The sequence below is a fragment of the Ursus maritimus genome, unplaced genomic scaffold, assembly GCF_017311325.1.
Source record: "Ursus maritimus isolate PB19 unplaced genomic scaffold, ASM1731132v1 scaffold_12, whole genome shotgun sequence".
In the NCBI taxonomy this organism is placed as follows: domain Eukaryota; kingdom Metazoa; phylum Chordata; class Mammalia; order Carnivora; family Ursidae; genus Ursus; species Ursus maritimus.
Window position 1 is genome coordinate 49099555 of NW_024423564.1, and position 17352 is coordinate 49116906.

Sequence of the window (17352 nt, forward strand, 5' to 3'; positions counted from 1 at the left end):
AAAATGGGAGTGTGTGTGGCAGGGACTGAGACAACAGAGAAATAAGTGACTTTGAGGAGTGGGGCTGGAGTTAGAAACTAGAAAACCAACAGGCTTGCTGCCGCATGCCTGAACTATGACTCTTTTACTTTCCCTGTTAAGGAATTGATTTAAAATCTGCTCAGAAATTGATAAGATTAGAGTCAGCCATGTTTACATACCCTGTCTGACATGCCACAATATTTAAATCTTATTAAAGATTGGAAATTAATTAATAATGGACTGACTTCTATCAGAAGGCAGAGTTTGGATTTAAAGGTTAATGCCAACAGTCTCACTGTGGAGTTAGAAGACTGGGTTACCTCCTGGCATTAGCACTTAAAGAGGTGTGAACTTGGTAACTCATTTCACCTCTGGAATGGTTTAATCAGCTGTGAAAAGAGGAAACTACCTACCTACCAAGTTGTTGTTGAAAATTAAGGTTATTCATAGCACCTGGAACATAGAGTTGCATTTTCTATTTTGTGTAAATGGGAAAAGGTTGAAAAATTATGGTGATATATTTAAACACTTAAGAGTGTTACCAAATATGTTTGCGCACTGACATCTGTTACCTTAACGGATCTTAATATTCTCAACTAATATCAATGCTTTTAGTAATGGCAATTAATTTGCTGACATATTTTCCTCCCCTCACTGCATCTCTCAGCACCCTGCACACCCGGATACTTTAAAATACTATTTCTTGAGCACATTTTACTAATACCTAATCCTTAACTTGCCGGACACTAAAGGACAACAGACAGACTTCAGAAAATGTACAAACAGTGCTTTTCGAGGCTTGCCCAGTGTCTAGCTAGTGCTGCACTGTTAGGAGTTAACAGCAATTAAAACACCCATCGCAACACTCAGGAAACGCGCGCAACACTCCCCTGCGATAGTTCAACTTGTCTTTTTGATTAATTCTAACCGAGTTTGTGTCCCCGCGAGAGAAAGCGTATTCCTCCTCACATTAAACAGAAGAGTCTCGATTCATTATTGGCGGTGCAAGAAGGCGACTCCAGCACCTGAGCAGCTAGGGATTTGGAACTTGGAATCGGGACGTGCCTTCGGGAGGCCAGTGAGGTACCTCAGCAACCCTCCCAGCCCTGGAAGTTTGCGAGCCCCAGTTGTAAAATCTAGAATCACCTTGACCTTCCCCGGGAGGTGGGGAAAGTTAGTCCAGGGACAGAGGCGGGGTGAGTAAAACCAAAGACAGAGAACTTTCGAGAGCGAAAAAACGCCCTCACGTTTTCCTGTTTGCAGCGCCGCTCGAGACCCAGAGAGTTTAAGGGTGGCAAGAGCAGGTGGCAGAACTCCGCCCACCTCCGCGCTTCCCCGCCCTCAGCTCGCACGCTCCACGCCCTCCGTGAGGTCCCGCCTCTTAGGCGCGCGCGAAGAGTTGTCACGCCATGCATTCTGGGAATTGTAGTCTTCGCCCTGGGAGTCGCCTCAGGAGAAGCGACTCTGGCCTACATACCCCATAGTGCCGTGCGGAGCTGGCTGCTCCCGGATGTGTGCCTGGCGCCGGAAGAGAAGACGGCCCCCCTCTCTCGGCCCGGCCATCTTGTGGGAAGAGCTGAAGCAGGCGCTCTTGGCTCGGCGCGGCCCGCTGCAATCCGTGGAGGAACGCGCCGGCGAGCCACCATCATGCCTGGGCATTTACAGGAAGGCTTCGGCTGCGTGGTCACCAACCGATTCGACCAGTTATTTGACGACGAATCGGACCCCTTTGAGGTGTTGAAGGCAGCAGAGAACAAGAAAAAAGAAGCCGGCGGGGGCGGCGTTGGGGGCCCTGGGGCCAAGAGCGCAGCTCAGGCCGCGGCCCAGACCAACTCCAACGCGGCAGGCAAACAGCTGCGTAAAGAGTCCCAGAAAGACCGCAAGAACCCGCTGCCCCCCAACGTTGGCGTGGTTGACAAGAAAGAGGAGACGCAGCCGCCCGTGGCGCTTAAGAAAGAAGGTAAAGCTGTGGTAGAAGGTGGAGGAGACCCGGGATGGAGGGAAGGAGCGAGGGGACTTAAGGCTAGTACTTGCTTCTGGAGTTTCGAGTGTCCGCGGGAGACTTTGCCGCCGATTTCCTCACGTTTTCCCCCGCACGACAAAAGCCAGGTCCCACGAAGGTGGCTGGGAGCGTGGTAGCCCCAAGTTGAAACCACCTGCAAGGATCGTGGAGCCACCCCCTTCCCGCCTCTGTTTCTGAGGCGCGGAGCGTGCTCCAGAGATAAGCTGCTCCGCGAGCGTGTTCGCGATCGTGGGAGGTTGTTGCCTTCCCGCCGGATTCCTTGGCGGGCAAGCGCATGGACCGAGGTTCGGGGAAGCTGGCCACTTAAGCTTTTGTAGTTAGGGGGAAGCGTGGGGTCCACAGCTTCTTCCTGCTCAGAGCTCTCCCTCGGCGTGCTGCTTTGGGGTGCGGTTGGCTTCTCTCCTGCCATCTTGTCCCACGATGGCGCGGAGTACCCCCAGTGAAAAGCTGGAGGTCGGAGTTTGCACCTGAGCCAGTTCTAGGTTCTGTGGAGTGAGCTACTGTTTCGGGTGCCACATGTGCCTTATTGTCCCTCCTCATCACTTCAACTATTAAAAACCACTAACTTGCTGGAGTGAATTAAGCTTTTGAGAAGAGAAATTTGGTTACACTGTGGTAAGCAGAAGCGGGAATTGTGAACGAAGACTGGTTATTGCAGGAAATTCTGAGGCTTGTCCTCTCTCCCGGCCCCCCCCCCCCCGCACTTAATATTTCATATGGTGGCCCGGCCTGGGCCTCGTGTTGAATTGAGTGCAGAGGCTGTCACAACTTTAGCCACAGCAGAGCTCTTTTTTGAGTCTGTAGCTTTTTCTCCACATGTGCGTGAAGCATGGTCGGGATTCATTGGCGGGTAATAGTTGCTTCCAGAGGTCACTGTAAACTTCACAGGATTGTCTTGAGGTTGGTTTTTTTTGCATTTTCTAATTAGTGTTTTGTCCTCTTTGGTGGGCGAAAAAGCAAAACAGTTGAGGATAAAAAGTGTACGTGATCAGTAGCAAGTAGGTGTAGGATCTAAGCTCTGGATCTTTAAAGTTGCCTTTTTATGTTGAAAGTTGAAATTACCCTTTATTGCCACGTGCTCCTGAAAGAAGTTGTTTCTCATTAGTTTTAGTTGAATTCCGTAGCATTCAACTAATTTTAAAAATCACAGCAGTTGTGTTAGGTTTTAGTTTAGGTTTTTGTTTTTGTGTTTTTTTTTTTGATGCAGAACTTCTGTGATGGTTGGAATGAAGAACCTATGTGGTGAATAAAACAAAAGAATTCTTGTATTAAAATTACAGGTTGGGGAGAAGCACAAGTTGGAGTGTTGGAAAGCCCTGTGTACATCGTTTAGACCAAATATCTATTCAGTCATCAAAGTTTTGAAGCAACCGGTAGCTCGGTTGAATAATTATTTAATTTCCGCGTTAAGGAACACAGGCCTGTGTTATTTATTATTTTTGCTCAGGTTTACCTCCTTGATCTCACTAATGAAAAAAAGTGCATGAAAAAAATTGAGTCTAATACATAAATCTAAAGTGTACCAGGTAGATGTGTTTCACCCATTTTGAATGCTCAAAGCATGAAGCCTGGTTTAAGCCGCGGTTGTTTTGATCATAAAGCCCATCTTTGAGGAGGTAAGCTTTTAACCTGGAACCTAGTATTTTAAGTTGTTAAAGATGAGGAATTCTTTCATAAATTTATAACCAGGACAAAGTTCACCATTCAGTACTTTTCCCTTTGGAAAACTTCCATATTACCTGTCACCATCTTCCTTAGATCAGCAATACAAAGCACTCTTAACCTTAAATAGCATAAAGCATAAGCTTTTAAATACAGGAAAAGTGTTGAATGAAAAAAAAAATTTCATTTTCAGATCCTGCTACCTGTCATTTGATGGTCTGGGATTTGGAGACGGATAGACTGTAAAAAGTCTCCCTACCTCTTGTAGTGGAAAGAATTGCTACCTGGTGATGTGTTCTTTGCCTTTAGATATAGGTGCTGGCAAATACTAGACATACCTTAGATATACGTATTTAATATTAATAGGAGTTTTGTAGCTTGTGTTTTGTCCATTTGAAGAATTTGAGAACTGACACTTCAGAACATCACTTAAGTGTAGACTACAAGGTGTTTTTTAATTTTTTTATTGAAAGCCTGAAATCTAGTGAGTTTGCAAGTACAGGTAAATAGATTAAGAGAAGCTTGAATTTTTAAATGTCAGTTATTGGGTGAATTTATTTAGTAAATTTTTTAGGTTCTGTAAGCATAATAATGAATATTGGGTGGGGAAGGAAGCCATTGTTCACTTGGGTGTGTTTGGCTTGGATATCATTATTGTAAGGACTGGTTCCATAGCTCCACCCCAGTACACTATACCTGTGACAGCATTTGTTTAAGATGCCTAAAGATTTAACATTTGTGGTCGGTCCTGAGAGTTTATGTGGAATGGACCTTAAAATTTCATTTAAGAGTTTGGTATTTACCATTTGACTTCAGTTACAAGCAGTCGAATGATGGGATGTATCCTGGTGGTGGGTCACTTCCTTAGAATCAGTGAATCAACTTAAGATCTTGTTATAAAACCAATTCCTCGGTCTTTTTTTTTTTTTTTTAACTTTGTCAGAACTTACGGTTTAGGAATTAGAGCATACCTGAAATTATACAGTCATGAATGTATCTACTTATCCTTAAGGCCAATAATGCATACTGGTTGCCTTTGTGGGCCTCAGACACTAACAGGAAAAAAGTAATACAGGGGGAAATCAGTAAATGCTTCAGCCATCACTTAGTGCCACAAGTTTCTATTAAATACTGTTTTTAAAGGGGTCCGTGTGTGTGTGTGTGTGTGTGTGTGTGTGTGTGGTTTTTAAAGATCCTTTGGAAACAAAGATACCTGTTAAGGCAAAAAAAAAAAAAACTCTCCATTTATAATAAAACAACTGGACTATTGCCTAGTGGTTGCATAGCAGTATATTTTTTTAGTCTGTGTGGTTTTGTATGTATGGATATGGATGGATACATATGTGAACACACATAAAAATAATAAGAAAACAGTACTTTTTTCTGGTTAATTGGTTTGAAACAATGGAGATGTAATTCTCAATGCTGTTTGTTTCCTTTCAGTTTTGTAATTTATAGAACTGTCACTCTACTTTTTACTATAGTTTTATTTCCTCCAGATCATATAAAATAGTGCGGTCTTCACTGTTTTTCTGAGGGTCCTTATCTGGTGAGTGTGTTGATTTGCTTGGGTATTATTAATGAATGGCTACTGGTGTTAATCTTTTTTGGTATCTTTAAAGCCAAAATGTACCATGCCTAAAATTTCTTAAAAGTTAGAATTTTACATTATGAGACTGGCATCTTGAAAAGTGAGAGGAATGATGGCTACCCAGATGACTTTCAAGTCAGGTACAGAGACTGCTCAGGTTTACCTGAGTGTGGGGGAGGCATAATTTGGCGAACTAAATAGAAGTTTGAAACAAGTTCTCAGGTATTTTGTTATATTTTTTAAAAGTGCCCAGTTTTTGCCTTTTTCAGCAGCAAGTGCTAGTTAACTGGATTGAAAGAATAGCAGCTTTGGGGGGGGATCTTTCAGTAGTCTGCCAATTTTTTTGTGTTGCAAAAATAATTTGCTTATGCAGGTTATTTATCATTTCAGGAATAAGACGTGTTGGAAGAAGACCTGATCAACAGCTGCAGGGTGAAGGGAAAATAATTGATAGGAGACCAGAAAGGCGACCACCTCGTGAACGACGATTTGAAAAGCCACTTGAAGAAAAGGGTGAAGGAGGAGAATTTTCAGTTGATAGGCAAGATTTGTTTTTAATCTCTTCATGTTTTGTCAGTTTATATAGTCTTTTTTTTTTAAAGATTTTATTTATTTATTTGACAGAGAGACAGGCAGGGGGAGTGGGAGAGGAAGAAGCAGACTCCCAGCAGAGGAGCCTGATGTGGGGCTCGATCCCAGGACTCCAGGATCACGCCCTGAGCCGAAGGCAGACGCTTAATGACTGAGCCACCCAGGCGCCCCTATGTAGTCATATTTTAACACAAAGCTATAAATTGGGCATAATTTGCCAGGTAGCAGTCTGGCTGGTACATTTATGTTTTTCAGAGAAATAAATATCTGAGTGTATGCATTGTTCTACTATGAACATTTTGGTAACAATTTTTAGTGTTCAGTCTTGGATTTCTGGTAATGAAACACTTCAGTTGAATTGATGGACAATTTCTTTTCCTTGGTTTCCTTTCTCTGATGTTAGCAGGAAAGTCTTGTTGGGTAATTGTTTATAGCAAAACATATTACTCACATTATGCATGTTAGGTGTGTTTTTTTTACTCATTATGCATGTTAGATGTGTTTATTTTAATTTTGAAGTATATTGGTGAGCTGTAGTGTGGTTTTACTGGATTATAATATGAATAAATCATTTAAAAAGTACAGGTACTAGTAGTAAAGTTTTAGAGAAAGCAAAAATTTCTTGTTTGGGGGGAGCTTCCTAGTTCTGAGTACTTTTATGTGTTTAGAAGTAGACTGTTTTTGAGTTTTCTAAAACAGGTGTTTATTAACCATTGGATTATTAGCCAGTAAATATGTTTTTACATTTGAGCATTTGGATGCATTTCCCTTCTTTTTTTCCCCTGGAAACCTTGGAAGTATATGATATTTTTTATTTGCTGTAGACCGATTATTGACCGGCCTATCCGAGGCCGTGGTGGTCTTGGAAGAGGTCGAGGAGGCCGTGGACGTGGAATGGGCCGAGGAGATGGATTTGATTCTCGTGGCAAACGTGAATTTGATAGGCATAGTGGAAGTGATAGATCGTAAGTCTTTTATTGGTTTTTATTGTAATTTTACATGTGAATCTACTTCTTTAATAAAACAAAATTTGAATTTCTAGAATTAAAGAGTATTATGTTAACTCAGTTTTGTTAGTTCTTTTTCACATTACAGTGGCCTGAAGCATGAGGACAAACGTGGAGGTAGCGGATCTCACAACTGGGGAACTGTCAAAGATGAATTAACGTTGGTATTCTGATTTTTTAAAATAAGTAATATTTAAATAAGATTGCTTTTACGCTTTATTAAAAGTTTATCCATAACTATTATACTTTACTTGTCCCTAGGACAAGAACAGATGCTCTCATCTCAGCTACTTCCTTGTAATATCTTGTTGGATATGTTTGAGTACAATATGTCACATGACCAGTTTTTCTATATTTAAATACATGTGATGTCAGTTTTTCTTTTCATTTGGGTATTCTGATTTTCTGTGTGTCTTTAATAGTTCCTATCGTAGCTATCGACCCTTGTGGTCATACAAAAATTTGATAGGCTGGTAAAGCTTTGTCTTAAAGCAAGCTACTCTGTCCTGCTACTTTTTGAATAAAGTACGTGAACTATAACTTGGATCAGTATGCATTTTTAAATTATTTTCTCAGAGGTCTACTAGGAACTAAATTTAGTAAGAAAAGACTCTTAGAATGAAGATTTTAAAATTGTATAAAGAATCTTTAAGCTACATGTAAATGGACCTAGATGCTTTTCTTTTTCTTTTTTCCTTAGAGAGTCCCCAAAATACATTCAGAAACAAATATCTTATAATTGCAGTGACTTGGATCAATCAAATGTGACTGAGGAAACACCTGAAGGTGAAGAGCATCCAGTTGCAGACACTGAAAATAAGTAAGTGGTTTTATGTATAGTGGTGATGCCACAGCACTGGAAGCAATTTGGGTTTCTACCGAGAAAATAACATACAGGTTTAATGCTAGCATTTAATGGCTTTTGACAGGAGACTTGGACCTGAATTCCTCAAATAGTAAATATTTGGAAGAGTGCTTTACACATTCATATATTGGGCTATAATGGTTTGAAAAATAGAAATGCTTATTTCTAGTTTAAATTATTGTTGTCTTTGAAAAGATAATGGAAAAAACATATTTTAGTAATACCTCTTTAGGAACAAAAATTAACTATTTGACGTGAGAATGGAGAATAGGAATAAGATGTCCTCCATTTTACTTATCTATACCTTACTTGGTAGAGAAGTTAAACAATGACTAATCCTGGTGATGATAGCTGTCCAGAGACATTGAATAGGTGGGAATTGGAGGCTAAAGTTGGGGGTTTCTAAAAATTAGACCAAATGGTTGACAGAAGAGATAGTATTTAGAACACAGAGTTCAAAGTAATTTGGACTCAACTATATAAATTTTATTCTAAGACCGTTTAAAACCAGAAAATGTGACCGTTTTAAAATTTCTCCATCTGAAGTTTCTTTTTCCGTCAACATAGGATTTGGAACGTGGCATTATTGGCTTGTTTTAAAATGTATGAGGAGAGCAAGATAACAGAATAACAGAATATGTTATTAATTCAGTTGGCTTTCTTAATCCTTTTCATTTTCTGAGTTTTTAGGCGTAAGATTTGGTTTTGAAGTTTTCATTCAAGGATGGAAGAATTGCAAAGCCACAAGTTACGCTGGTAGAAATAATTTAATGCCTTCCTCTAGTTTCCATCAACCCAAGCAGAAGTTATATGCCGTTCATTTCTTATAGGATTGTGGCTTAGAGTCTTAAATTACCAGTTATTTAGGGTTTGTAATTCTTAGCCAGAGCATATTTAAATCAGTCAGGGAGGGATCCTTTTCTGCTTTTTCTCCCAGAATTGCTCCTATAGTGGACCACTATTGGTAATAGTATCATATTCCATGGATTTGTTGGAAGAAGGAATAATAACTGATTTAGTATTAGAGTAGATAAAAATACATGGTATTAAGTGATATGTTGAACTTGAGGGGCACCTGGGTGGCTCAGTCGTTAAGTGATATGTTGAACTTGGGGTAATAGGAAATCATAATTTTGAGTGTACACAATGAAATTATGATCAGCAACTGAAATGAACCTTAAAGTAACAGAAGTACTTCACAACTCCTAACAGAACTGTTCCTTTAATAAAGAGCCCATGTTTAAATGACCTTAAGAGTGATTTGCAAAGATTAAAACTGTTTATCAGAAGAAATGATGTATTGACAGCATGTTGCAAACAAATCCTTCTCTTAGGACCCAAGAATGAAACTGGGGATATTTGGGCTAAAGAAGATCAAGATGGTTGACATTAGAGCAGTTTTTAGTTTTACTCCAGAGTAGGGAGGATCTGAATATAGCATTATACCTTGCATGTGGAAGTATAAATTTAAGCACAGGCTGAACTTTGATTAACTCCCTTAATATATTGTTCCCAGAACTTCTTTTTTGTTTCATTTGATTCTTACAACCACCTTTGGTAGGTGTGGTTTCATGATGTGGTAAAGGTATGCCAAGTTCTATTCTTGGCTGTGTCGTGACTTGAAAATAACTAGGACCTTTTCTTGATCCTTAGTTTTCCCATTTGTAAAGTGACAGAGTTGGACTTGATATTGATAGCCAAGATCTCAATAATTAAATGTAAACTTGGTATGGGCAGTTTTAAGATAGGATTTGTCAAACAGTGAGGAGTAGCATGGAAGGGAGATATTTGAGCTCTAAGGTTAACTGAATCACCTGCTATCTTTGGAAGGAAGCAGGGCTCCCAGAATAGCAAACAACTTGTTTGGTGACAATTGCAAGTTGAGATTAGACTAAAATAATGGATTCCTAGGCCCATGCTTTGTTTTTATAAAAAGGGAAAAGGGTATTATATAACAGCTATATCCTGAGAATTGTATTTGGAAATAATTAATTTAGTATTAAGTACTGAAACTGATATGTTTTGTGGAGGGTTCTAATACTAGTCAAACCACAGTCTCTCCTGTCCATATACAGGCTGGTTTGGAGTATACAGGATTCTGGATTTGTGGAAACTTGGCTTTTAAAATTATTTTGCCATTAAGTGTTAGTTGATAAAGAGAGGAACAGTTCTTTCATATTCTAGAATATGAATTTTAGTTGTTCACAGGCATCCTAGGTGACTGCTTTTATTTCTGTTATAATAATAAGTTCTATATCGTGGAGAATTACGGAAATTGAAAGTGTTTTAGGAGAAGCTAGGTCAAATACTTAAATCACATAAGGGTACAGTTTTAAAGCAGTATAGTTTTAAGAAGTGTGTATTTTGGGTAAAGACAGTTCAAGGTTGTTAACTACTGATAGTTGATTTCATAGTTCATGAAGTTCGAATTGTATATTTCTCAGTTATCCATGCTTTCACTAATTGAATAAGCACTGAATTCCTAGCCTCCACCAAGTTATGTGTTAAGCATTGGGTGACAGAAGACTGGGATTACCAACAAGCCAAGAAGTTATTCTTCCTTATAAGTTACGATTTTATCAGCCCCTTAATAGCTATAAAACAAATATGCTTTCACAGGGAGAACGAAGTTGAAGAAGTAAAGGAAGAGGGTCCAAAAGAAATGACTTTGGATGAGTGGAAAGCTATTCAAAATAAGGATCGGGCAAAAGTAGAATTTAATATCCGAAAACCAAATGAAGGTGCTGATGGGCAGTGGAAGAAGGGATTTGTTCTTCATAAGTCAAAGAGTGAAGAGGTAAAATTAAGTTTTGTGGTGTTTGAAAATGTTGAGATTTGTATTGAATTGTATTTGTACTTCCTGTTTTAAAATATCACATGGATAATCTGTTGATAAAAGATAAAAGCTTTACATGGGAGCATTTGGAGCAGATAAATTGTTCAGAAAGGAAAAACTGCATTACTGTATATTTCAAGAAAGGTAGTCCTTCAGTCAATCCACAATATATTTAATATGGTGGTTTTGTTGTTTTTTTTAGAAAGCAGTCAGTTGTGTATCATACAATTACTAGTGTTTTAGAAATAAAGTAGGTCTTTTCAAAGTTGTGATAATATTTTTAGAAATCTTGCCTAACTGAATCAGTTGAAAGGTTTGCATTTTCATGTGGTTTAACCTAAGCTAAAAGAGTGGCTTCATCAGTGTTCAATTTTTCGAACTCTCTGCCTTTGTCATTTATAGTGATCAAGATTTTTCAATGAATGATGCTATCCTTTTTGAGGACTGATGTCTTATAAGAACTAGCAAATTAATTTACTAATGAAAATACTTGAGAAAGACATGGTGGTGGTGGTTTTTGATTTGGTAACAATCCCTGGGGCAGGTTGTTAGAGGAATGGCTTACTGCTACATCATTTAGGGCTTGTACAAGTATGAGATTTTAATCATAAAGTTAAATTGAAATGTTATTAAGGCAGTCTGTAATAAGATTCAATGAGATATTGCATGTTAATTTTCTTAAATAGCTGTGAAACAAACATGGAACATTTTGAAATAAAATTAAGGTTGAAGAGACTTAAATATTATTCTAGGTTTAGAGATGATTTTTTTTTAAACAACATTGACTCCATAAAATAATATAAATGGGGACATTGTCTTAAGTGCCAAGTCCTGTAGGAAAAAAAAAATTTTGCTTCATTTGAATGCTTTTGCTTATTTTTTTTAATTCTTTCAGATAAAGTTGTATATCTGGGTTAACAAAGTATTCCTGATTAAAGAAACCATCACAGTTCATCTTGGGGGGACTGTTAATTTGTACTGCTGATTAAACTGCTTAGGTTAATATGGAAAAGATTTACTCAGGCATCTTTGACACAATTATATGTACCTTTTTTGGGGTCTTGACAGAACTTTTCTTCAGAACAAGACACATACACAAAATACTGATATATTTTACATAATTCTCTTGTCTCTTATCTCCCTGAAGTCTCTTTATGCATTTTGTAGACATCACGTTAGGTATCACAGTTTTACATTGAGCTTTTCAGAAATAATTATTATATAAGCTGATATATATGATTAGAAATTTTTGAAAATTAAAATGTGAAATTGGTTATGAATAACTTTGAAACCAGGATGTTTTAATTATCAAGCCACTTTAGTTTGGATTCATGTTGCCTTTGTGACGTGGCTGTTTGTTTAAAGCTGACCTTATTGGCATAAATGGTCTTGTCCTTGAATATGTGTAGGTCTTCAGGTTTGTTGTGTATTTAAGTACTCTTTCTCTTTTACATATCCTAATCCTCAAAACAAGAAGTAGAGAAAATAAGAAATTCAGAAACAGAAAACCGAATTAAGGTGTTAAACTGACAGGGCTGAAGCCAGAGCTCTTCTTTCCTGATTATCATTCACTGCTCTGGGGGGAAAAAAAACAACTTTGCAGATTTATTTGTTGCCTTAAAGGGATGTCCCCTGAACATCCAAACTTTTTCTGTATTACTGTATGTGTATTATATATTACTGTAGTAAAACCTTTGAGGTGTTTCAATTAGGTGTTTTTGCTTCTGCGCTCTAGAAACTTATAAAATGGTTCTAATTAATGAATTGACATTGTTGCCTTACAATAGCACACGTTTAAGAATTAAACAATTAGTATGTATAATTGATTTTGCTAGTGGTTTTGTGGATTTACATTTAAACATTAATTTAAAATAAGAACTTTCTACTGCCTTTAAATTAGGTTGGCTTAGCACTGAGGAATGACCATTTATTTGGATATTAGACAATTAAAGGGGTGAACATAGATAAAAATACAAAATTTATTGGTAATTTAAGGAATAGTTACAGGTGTAGTGTTAACAAGATTTAGAACAAAATGTTTGTTCTTCAGAAAAGGATTATACCTGTATTTAGGAAAACTAAAACATACTTTAAAGTAGTGTAAGAAAAGTATCCAACTAGAAGATTTTTTTTTTTTTAAAGATTTTATTTATTTATTCGACAGAGATAGAGACAGGCAGCGAGAGAGGGAACACAAGCAGGGGGAGTGGGAGAGGAAGAAGCAGGCCCACAGCGGAGGAGCCTGATGTGGGGCTCGATCCCACAACGCCGGGATCACGCCCTGAGCCGAAGGCAGACGCCCAACCGCTGTGCCACCCAGGCGCCCCCCAACTAGAAGATTTTAAAACCTATTTATCCTAAGCTATACAGGAAGAAATTAGGAATTAAGCAGTGTAAAATTGTCTGGCTTTATTGTTTTTTTACAGAGTAGGTGGTGTACCTTATTTATAAATACAGAGGAGGATCTGGATTTCACAAACATTTTGACTTTAAGGTTACCTGTCTATATTTAAGGCTTGCATTTATTTGTGCTTAGCTTTTTAAGGTTCCCTGATGTAAAGTTGTGTTTCACTTGAATCTAGTTCTCCAATTTGTAGGGAAGAACACAGGATAGTTGTTACATGAACAGAAAAGCATTCTGAGAAGTTTATACATGATTTCTTTCCCCAAGTCACACCTGGAAGAGTACAGAGCCAGAATTTTCTTTATAACTTAAAAAGTGATTCAGTATTAATCACCAGTAGAAACCTCATATGCCATCTATCCAAAAGTCTTCATCAGAGGTTCATATTGGAATCTAATCTGAAGGATATATTTAAAATGTACTTAACCAGACTTCACTCCTATGATTCGGTAGGTTTCATATGGGGCCCAGCCACTCGAGTTGTTTGATTATATACCTCTCATCAAGACTTGCCAATATCAACTGTAGTTTTAAAATTAAGAGAAGTGAAAGGAGGTCTTCCTCTAAGATCACTATAGCTGATCCCCAAGCCTTCTATGTTACCTTTAGTGGCATTGATATTTTTTATTATCATTTGTTGATACATTTGTTCACATGAAGTGCAGATTAGACTTTTGGTCTTTTTAAGAGAGAGCTCAGTATTTAGATATTGCAGTGTTGCTTTCATATTAATAACCCCATGGCCTGCTTTTAAATTTTTAGGCTCACGCTGAAGACTCGGTTATGGACCATCATTTCCGGAAGCCAGCAAATGATATAACGTCTCAGCTGGAGATCAATTTTGGAGACCTTGGCCGCCCAGGACGTGGTGGCAGGGGAGGACGAGGTGGCCGTGGGCGTGGTGGACGTCCAAACCGTGGCAGCAGAACTGACAAGGTAATTTTAAGAATTCTTTCACTTTTTCAAGTAATTTGAAGACCTCTTTGGTAAATCAGTGCCTTAGGTCCTTTTGGGGATAGACGGAAAAAGTAGATAGACCTTCAAGAAATTATATTTACAATTCAGGAAATTAAAGCACATTAGTTCTGTTAGTAAAGTTATCACTGTTTATTGAGTTACTTACTAGGTGCTTATTGAGTACTAGGTGCTGGTCATGGTGCCATGCTAGTTTAACTATTTTATGTATTGTGACATTTAATTCTTTTTGTTACGTTGACGTACCCATTTTACGGAAGAGGAAATTTAGGTACAGGGAACCAGGTTAACTCTTGGCTTTGGCTGAGGTCTACTTGCTTCCTTTACCTTGACTCTGCTGCTTTTTTAGGTCTCAGTATAGCATTTGTGTCCATAATTGTGTGACACTAACTGGATGGTTATTGGCACTCTTTTTTCTTGATTTTTTTTTTTTTTAACTGCGGTGTGAGAGCTGGGGTTCATTTTTGTCCTACTTTTATAATTTAATGCCTTGTACAATGTGTATGACACAAACAAGTTCTTAAATATTTTTATAGAAGCCCTAGTAATTGATAAATTTGAATTCTGATCTATTTGATGCCAAAGTATATGCTGTTAATGACTAGATATTTTAAAGTATTAGCAGTAACCTTTGGGTTAGGTAAGTTCATTGTCTCTTGTGGTCTGGCTAGGAAACAATGATGTCCTTGAATTCTCAACACCTGATGTGTAAATTGGGGACCTACCTGCTCGATTGAGTCGATGTTCGATTATAGTGGTAGCTTAATACAGATTTCATGGTTGCCAGTAATAACGGGGTGATTTCTTTTTCTTCCTCTGAGCCATCAGGTTTTTTAAAAGGCCAATGTTGTGTATATGGATCTTTCAATACGTTTTTGTTGTTATTCTTTGACTATAAATAGCAGTTCGGTCCCTTTCTAATGTTGATGAATGAATCATGTAATAGGTTTCTTAGCCTGCTTTCAAACTGATGCCATTCTTAGCAAGTGAGGAGAATAAAATAATAGTAAACAACAAATCCACATACATATGCCATGTGGATCTACTTATGTGATTTATTAGAAAACTAAACCCATGATGTTATTAAGGAATAGTTCTTGATGGACATTCAGGACAAGGCTCATTGCAAATAATTATAGTCCTGTTCTGATCCATAACAGTAAAGCACATTTTTGACACATTTTTACTTAGTATTTTAAAGTTATGTGTATAAATGTAGACAGTGGCAATCCAAGATTTGAGAATTGTTAATTTTGATTTGTTTCTTTTTCAGTCAAGTGCTTCTGCTCCTGATGTAGATGACCCTGAGGCATTCCCAGCTCTGGCTTAACTGGATGCCATAAGACAACCCTGGTTCCTTTGTGGACCCTCCCATCTGAGGTTTTGCATGCTTAAGGATCCCAAACGACTTAAGAATTTAAAAAAAAAAAAAAAAAGACTGTCATTCATACCATTCACACCTAAAGACTGAATTTTATCTGTTTTGAAAATGAACTTCTCTCGCTACACAGAAGTAACAATATGGTAGTCAGTTTTGTATTTAGAAATGTATTGGTAGCAGGGATGTTTTCATAATTTTCAGAGATTATGCATTCTTCATGAATACTTTTGTATTGCTGCTTGCAAATATGCATTTCCAAACTTGAAATATAGGTGTGAACAGTGTGTACCAGTTTAAAGCTTTCACTTCATTTGTGTTTTTTAATTAAGGATTTAGATGTTCTCCCAATTACAAACTGGTTTTAAATATTGGACATAATATCAGTTTTAATACCTGCTTTGCATTTTCACACATGGTCAACTGGGTCATGTAAACTTTGATTTGTCAAATTTTATGCTGTGTGGAATACTAATACTACTTTATGTATTTTAACTTAGTTTTAATATTTTCATTTCTGGGGAAAATCTTTTTCACTTCTCATGATAGCTGTTATATATGCTAAATCTTTATATACAGAAATATCAGTACTTGAACAAATTCAAAGCACATTGGTTTATTAACCCTTGCTCCTGCATGGTTCATTAGGTTCAAATTTATAATTGACTCACAATTTCAAGTATATTTACTTTTAAAATGTGTGACTTTCCCATTTTAAAAACCGGATTGGACACCTTATTGGTGAAAGTTTAAGCTACTTATTGTTGATACACATCCTATCAAGTGAAGTAGTTTTATGGGTGTTGGGTTTTTTCCCCTCCAAAGGGTGGGTGGAACAAGTTGATTTGGCTGCTGCGTAATACTTAAACTGTTCTGTAAAATAAGCGTCTGGCCACTCAGTATGATTTGTGTGTATGGAAGGTCCCAAATCAAAATTGTTCTTCCATAATCAGCAACTCTTTAACCCTTCCTTTTTCTAAAGAAACCAAAGGGCACTGGTTTGTATGGTAAGATGGGGGAGTATGTTAATTTTTGGAATTTGGAAAGCAGACAGCTTTACTTTATAAGGTTGGAACAGCAGCACCGTCCATGAAATATAAACCAAAAATCTTACTGTTTCCGAATTTCCTGTATTGCTGTTAATTTTGGTCTTAAGTTGATAGATAACTGTTCCACAGAAAGTGATAAGTATTTTTACCTCTTCCTCCATTAGAAAATTAGGTTAATGGATTCCTTGAATGGGAGCATCACCACTTACTAAAACATACTTGGAGAGAATTATCAACAGATTTTCTAGGATCTTTTTTTTTTTAAATCTTACGCCACATTTATTAGTAAACAGGAAAGGAATTTTCATGTATAGTATCAAAGATCTTTTGTCACTCAGTATTTTCTACCTGTTGTATGGTAAGTCCAGTTTTGAAATATTGAAGATCTTAAATCATAAAATGTCTTCTATTTAGCTGACTCATTCTCCCGTATACTTCTAAAAGAGATTGTACAGTATGAGAGTTATTCATTTGGATTAGATTCATTAATCTAGTTACCTGCTAGTTTGACATCTTAGGAAGGAGGTAATTGGTTTTTAATGATGGATAAACTTCTGTGCTGGTGTTTTGGATCTTATGATGCTGAGCATGTTCTGCACTGGTGCTAATGTCTAATATAATTTTATATTTACAAACATACCTGCTACCCAGAGGCAAGTATTAATTTAGTCCATATGGACTATTGACCCCTCTTGAGATTGCAACATACACGCTCCGAAATCATTGTGGTTAGACTTCCAAGTATCTTAACTTGTTTCTGGACATGTAACATGTTTATAAACCTCTTAATTTTTAGCAACATATAGAAAACACCTCCTATTAAAAACACTTCACAAGTTCTACTTAGTGTCAGCCATTGCTGGCATTCTGTCACTAGAGAATACAGCAATATCTGGTATGTTGCAAGCTTTCAAGATAGCCTGACTTTAAAAAGTTGGTCCATTAGTTGT

The 17352-nt window shown here is 37.5% G+C and overlaps 1 protein-coding gene and 1 long non-coding RNA gene across 6 annotated transcripts in view; one reads left to right on the forward strand and one right to left on the reverse strand.

Annotated features, from left to right (window-relative positions):
- Positions 1–1407, reverse strand: part of LOC103663031 — a 46642-nt gene extending 45235 nt beyond the window's left edge. For both annotated transcript variants that reach the window (XR_568637.2, XR_005834137.1), the window contains exon 1: positions 1168–1407. This is a non-coding gene — a long non-coding RNA (uncharacterized LOC103663031). The remainder of the gene's footprint in view (positions 1–1167) is intronic.
- Positions 1408–1544: 137 nt separating this feature from the next.
- SERBP1 (SERPINE1 mRNA binding protein 1) lies at positions 1545–15640 on the forward strand. Of its 4 annotated transcripts, none has more exons than XM_008690735.2 (8): positions 1545–1981; positions 5688–5838; positions 6713–6853; positions 6966–7055; positions 7596–7715; positions 10380–10557; positions 13763–13936; positions 15249–15640. In XM_008690735.2, exons 1-8 carry the CDS (start codon positions 1669–1671, stop codon positions 15303–15305), a joined length of 1224 nt encoding a protein of 407 aa, XP_008688957.2. In that variant the 5' UTR covers positions 1545–1668; the 3' UTR covers positions 15306–15640. The 4 variants fall into 4 exon arrangements, with proteins under 4 accessions (XP_008688957.2, XP_008688959.2, XP_008688958.2 ...); XM_008690737.2 differs by having other exon boundaries at positions 7641–7715; XM_008690736.2 differs by having other exon boundaries at positions 6984–7055.
- The last annotated feature ends 1712 nt before the right edge of the window (positions 15641–17352 follow it).

Excerpts from the sequence above, each read along its gene's own strand:
- SERBP1 (XM_008690735.2), top strand. The coding sequence starts at position 1,669 with ATGCCTGGGCATTTACAGGAAGGCTTCGGCTGCGTGGTCACCAACCGA. Across the intron at positions 5,839-6,712 it reads GGAGAATTTTCAGTTGATAG|ACCGATTATTGACCGGCCTA; the intron begins GCAAGATTTGTT and ends TATTTGCTGTAG. Across the intron at positions 13,937-15,248 it reads GTGGCAGCAGAACTGACAAG|TCAAGTGCTTCTGCTCCTGA; the intron begins GTAATTTTAAGA and ends TTTCTTTTTCAG.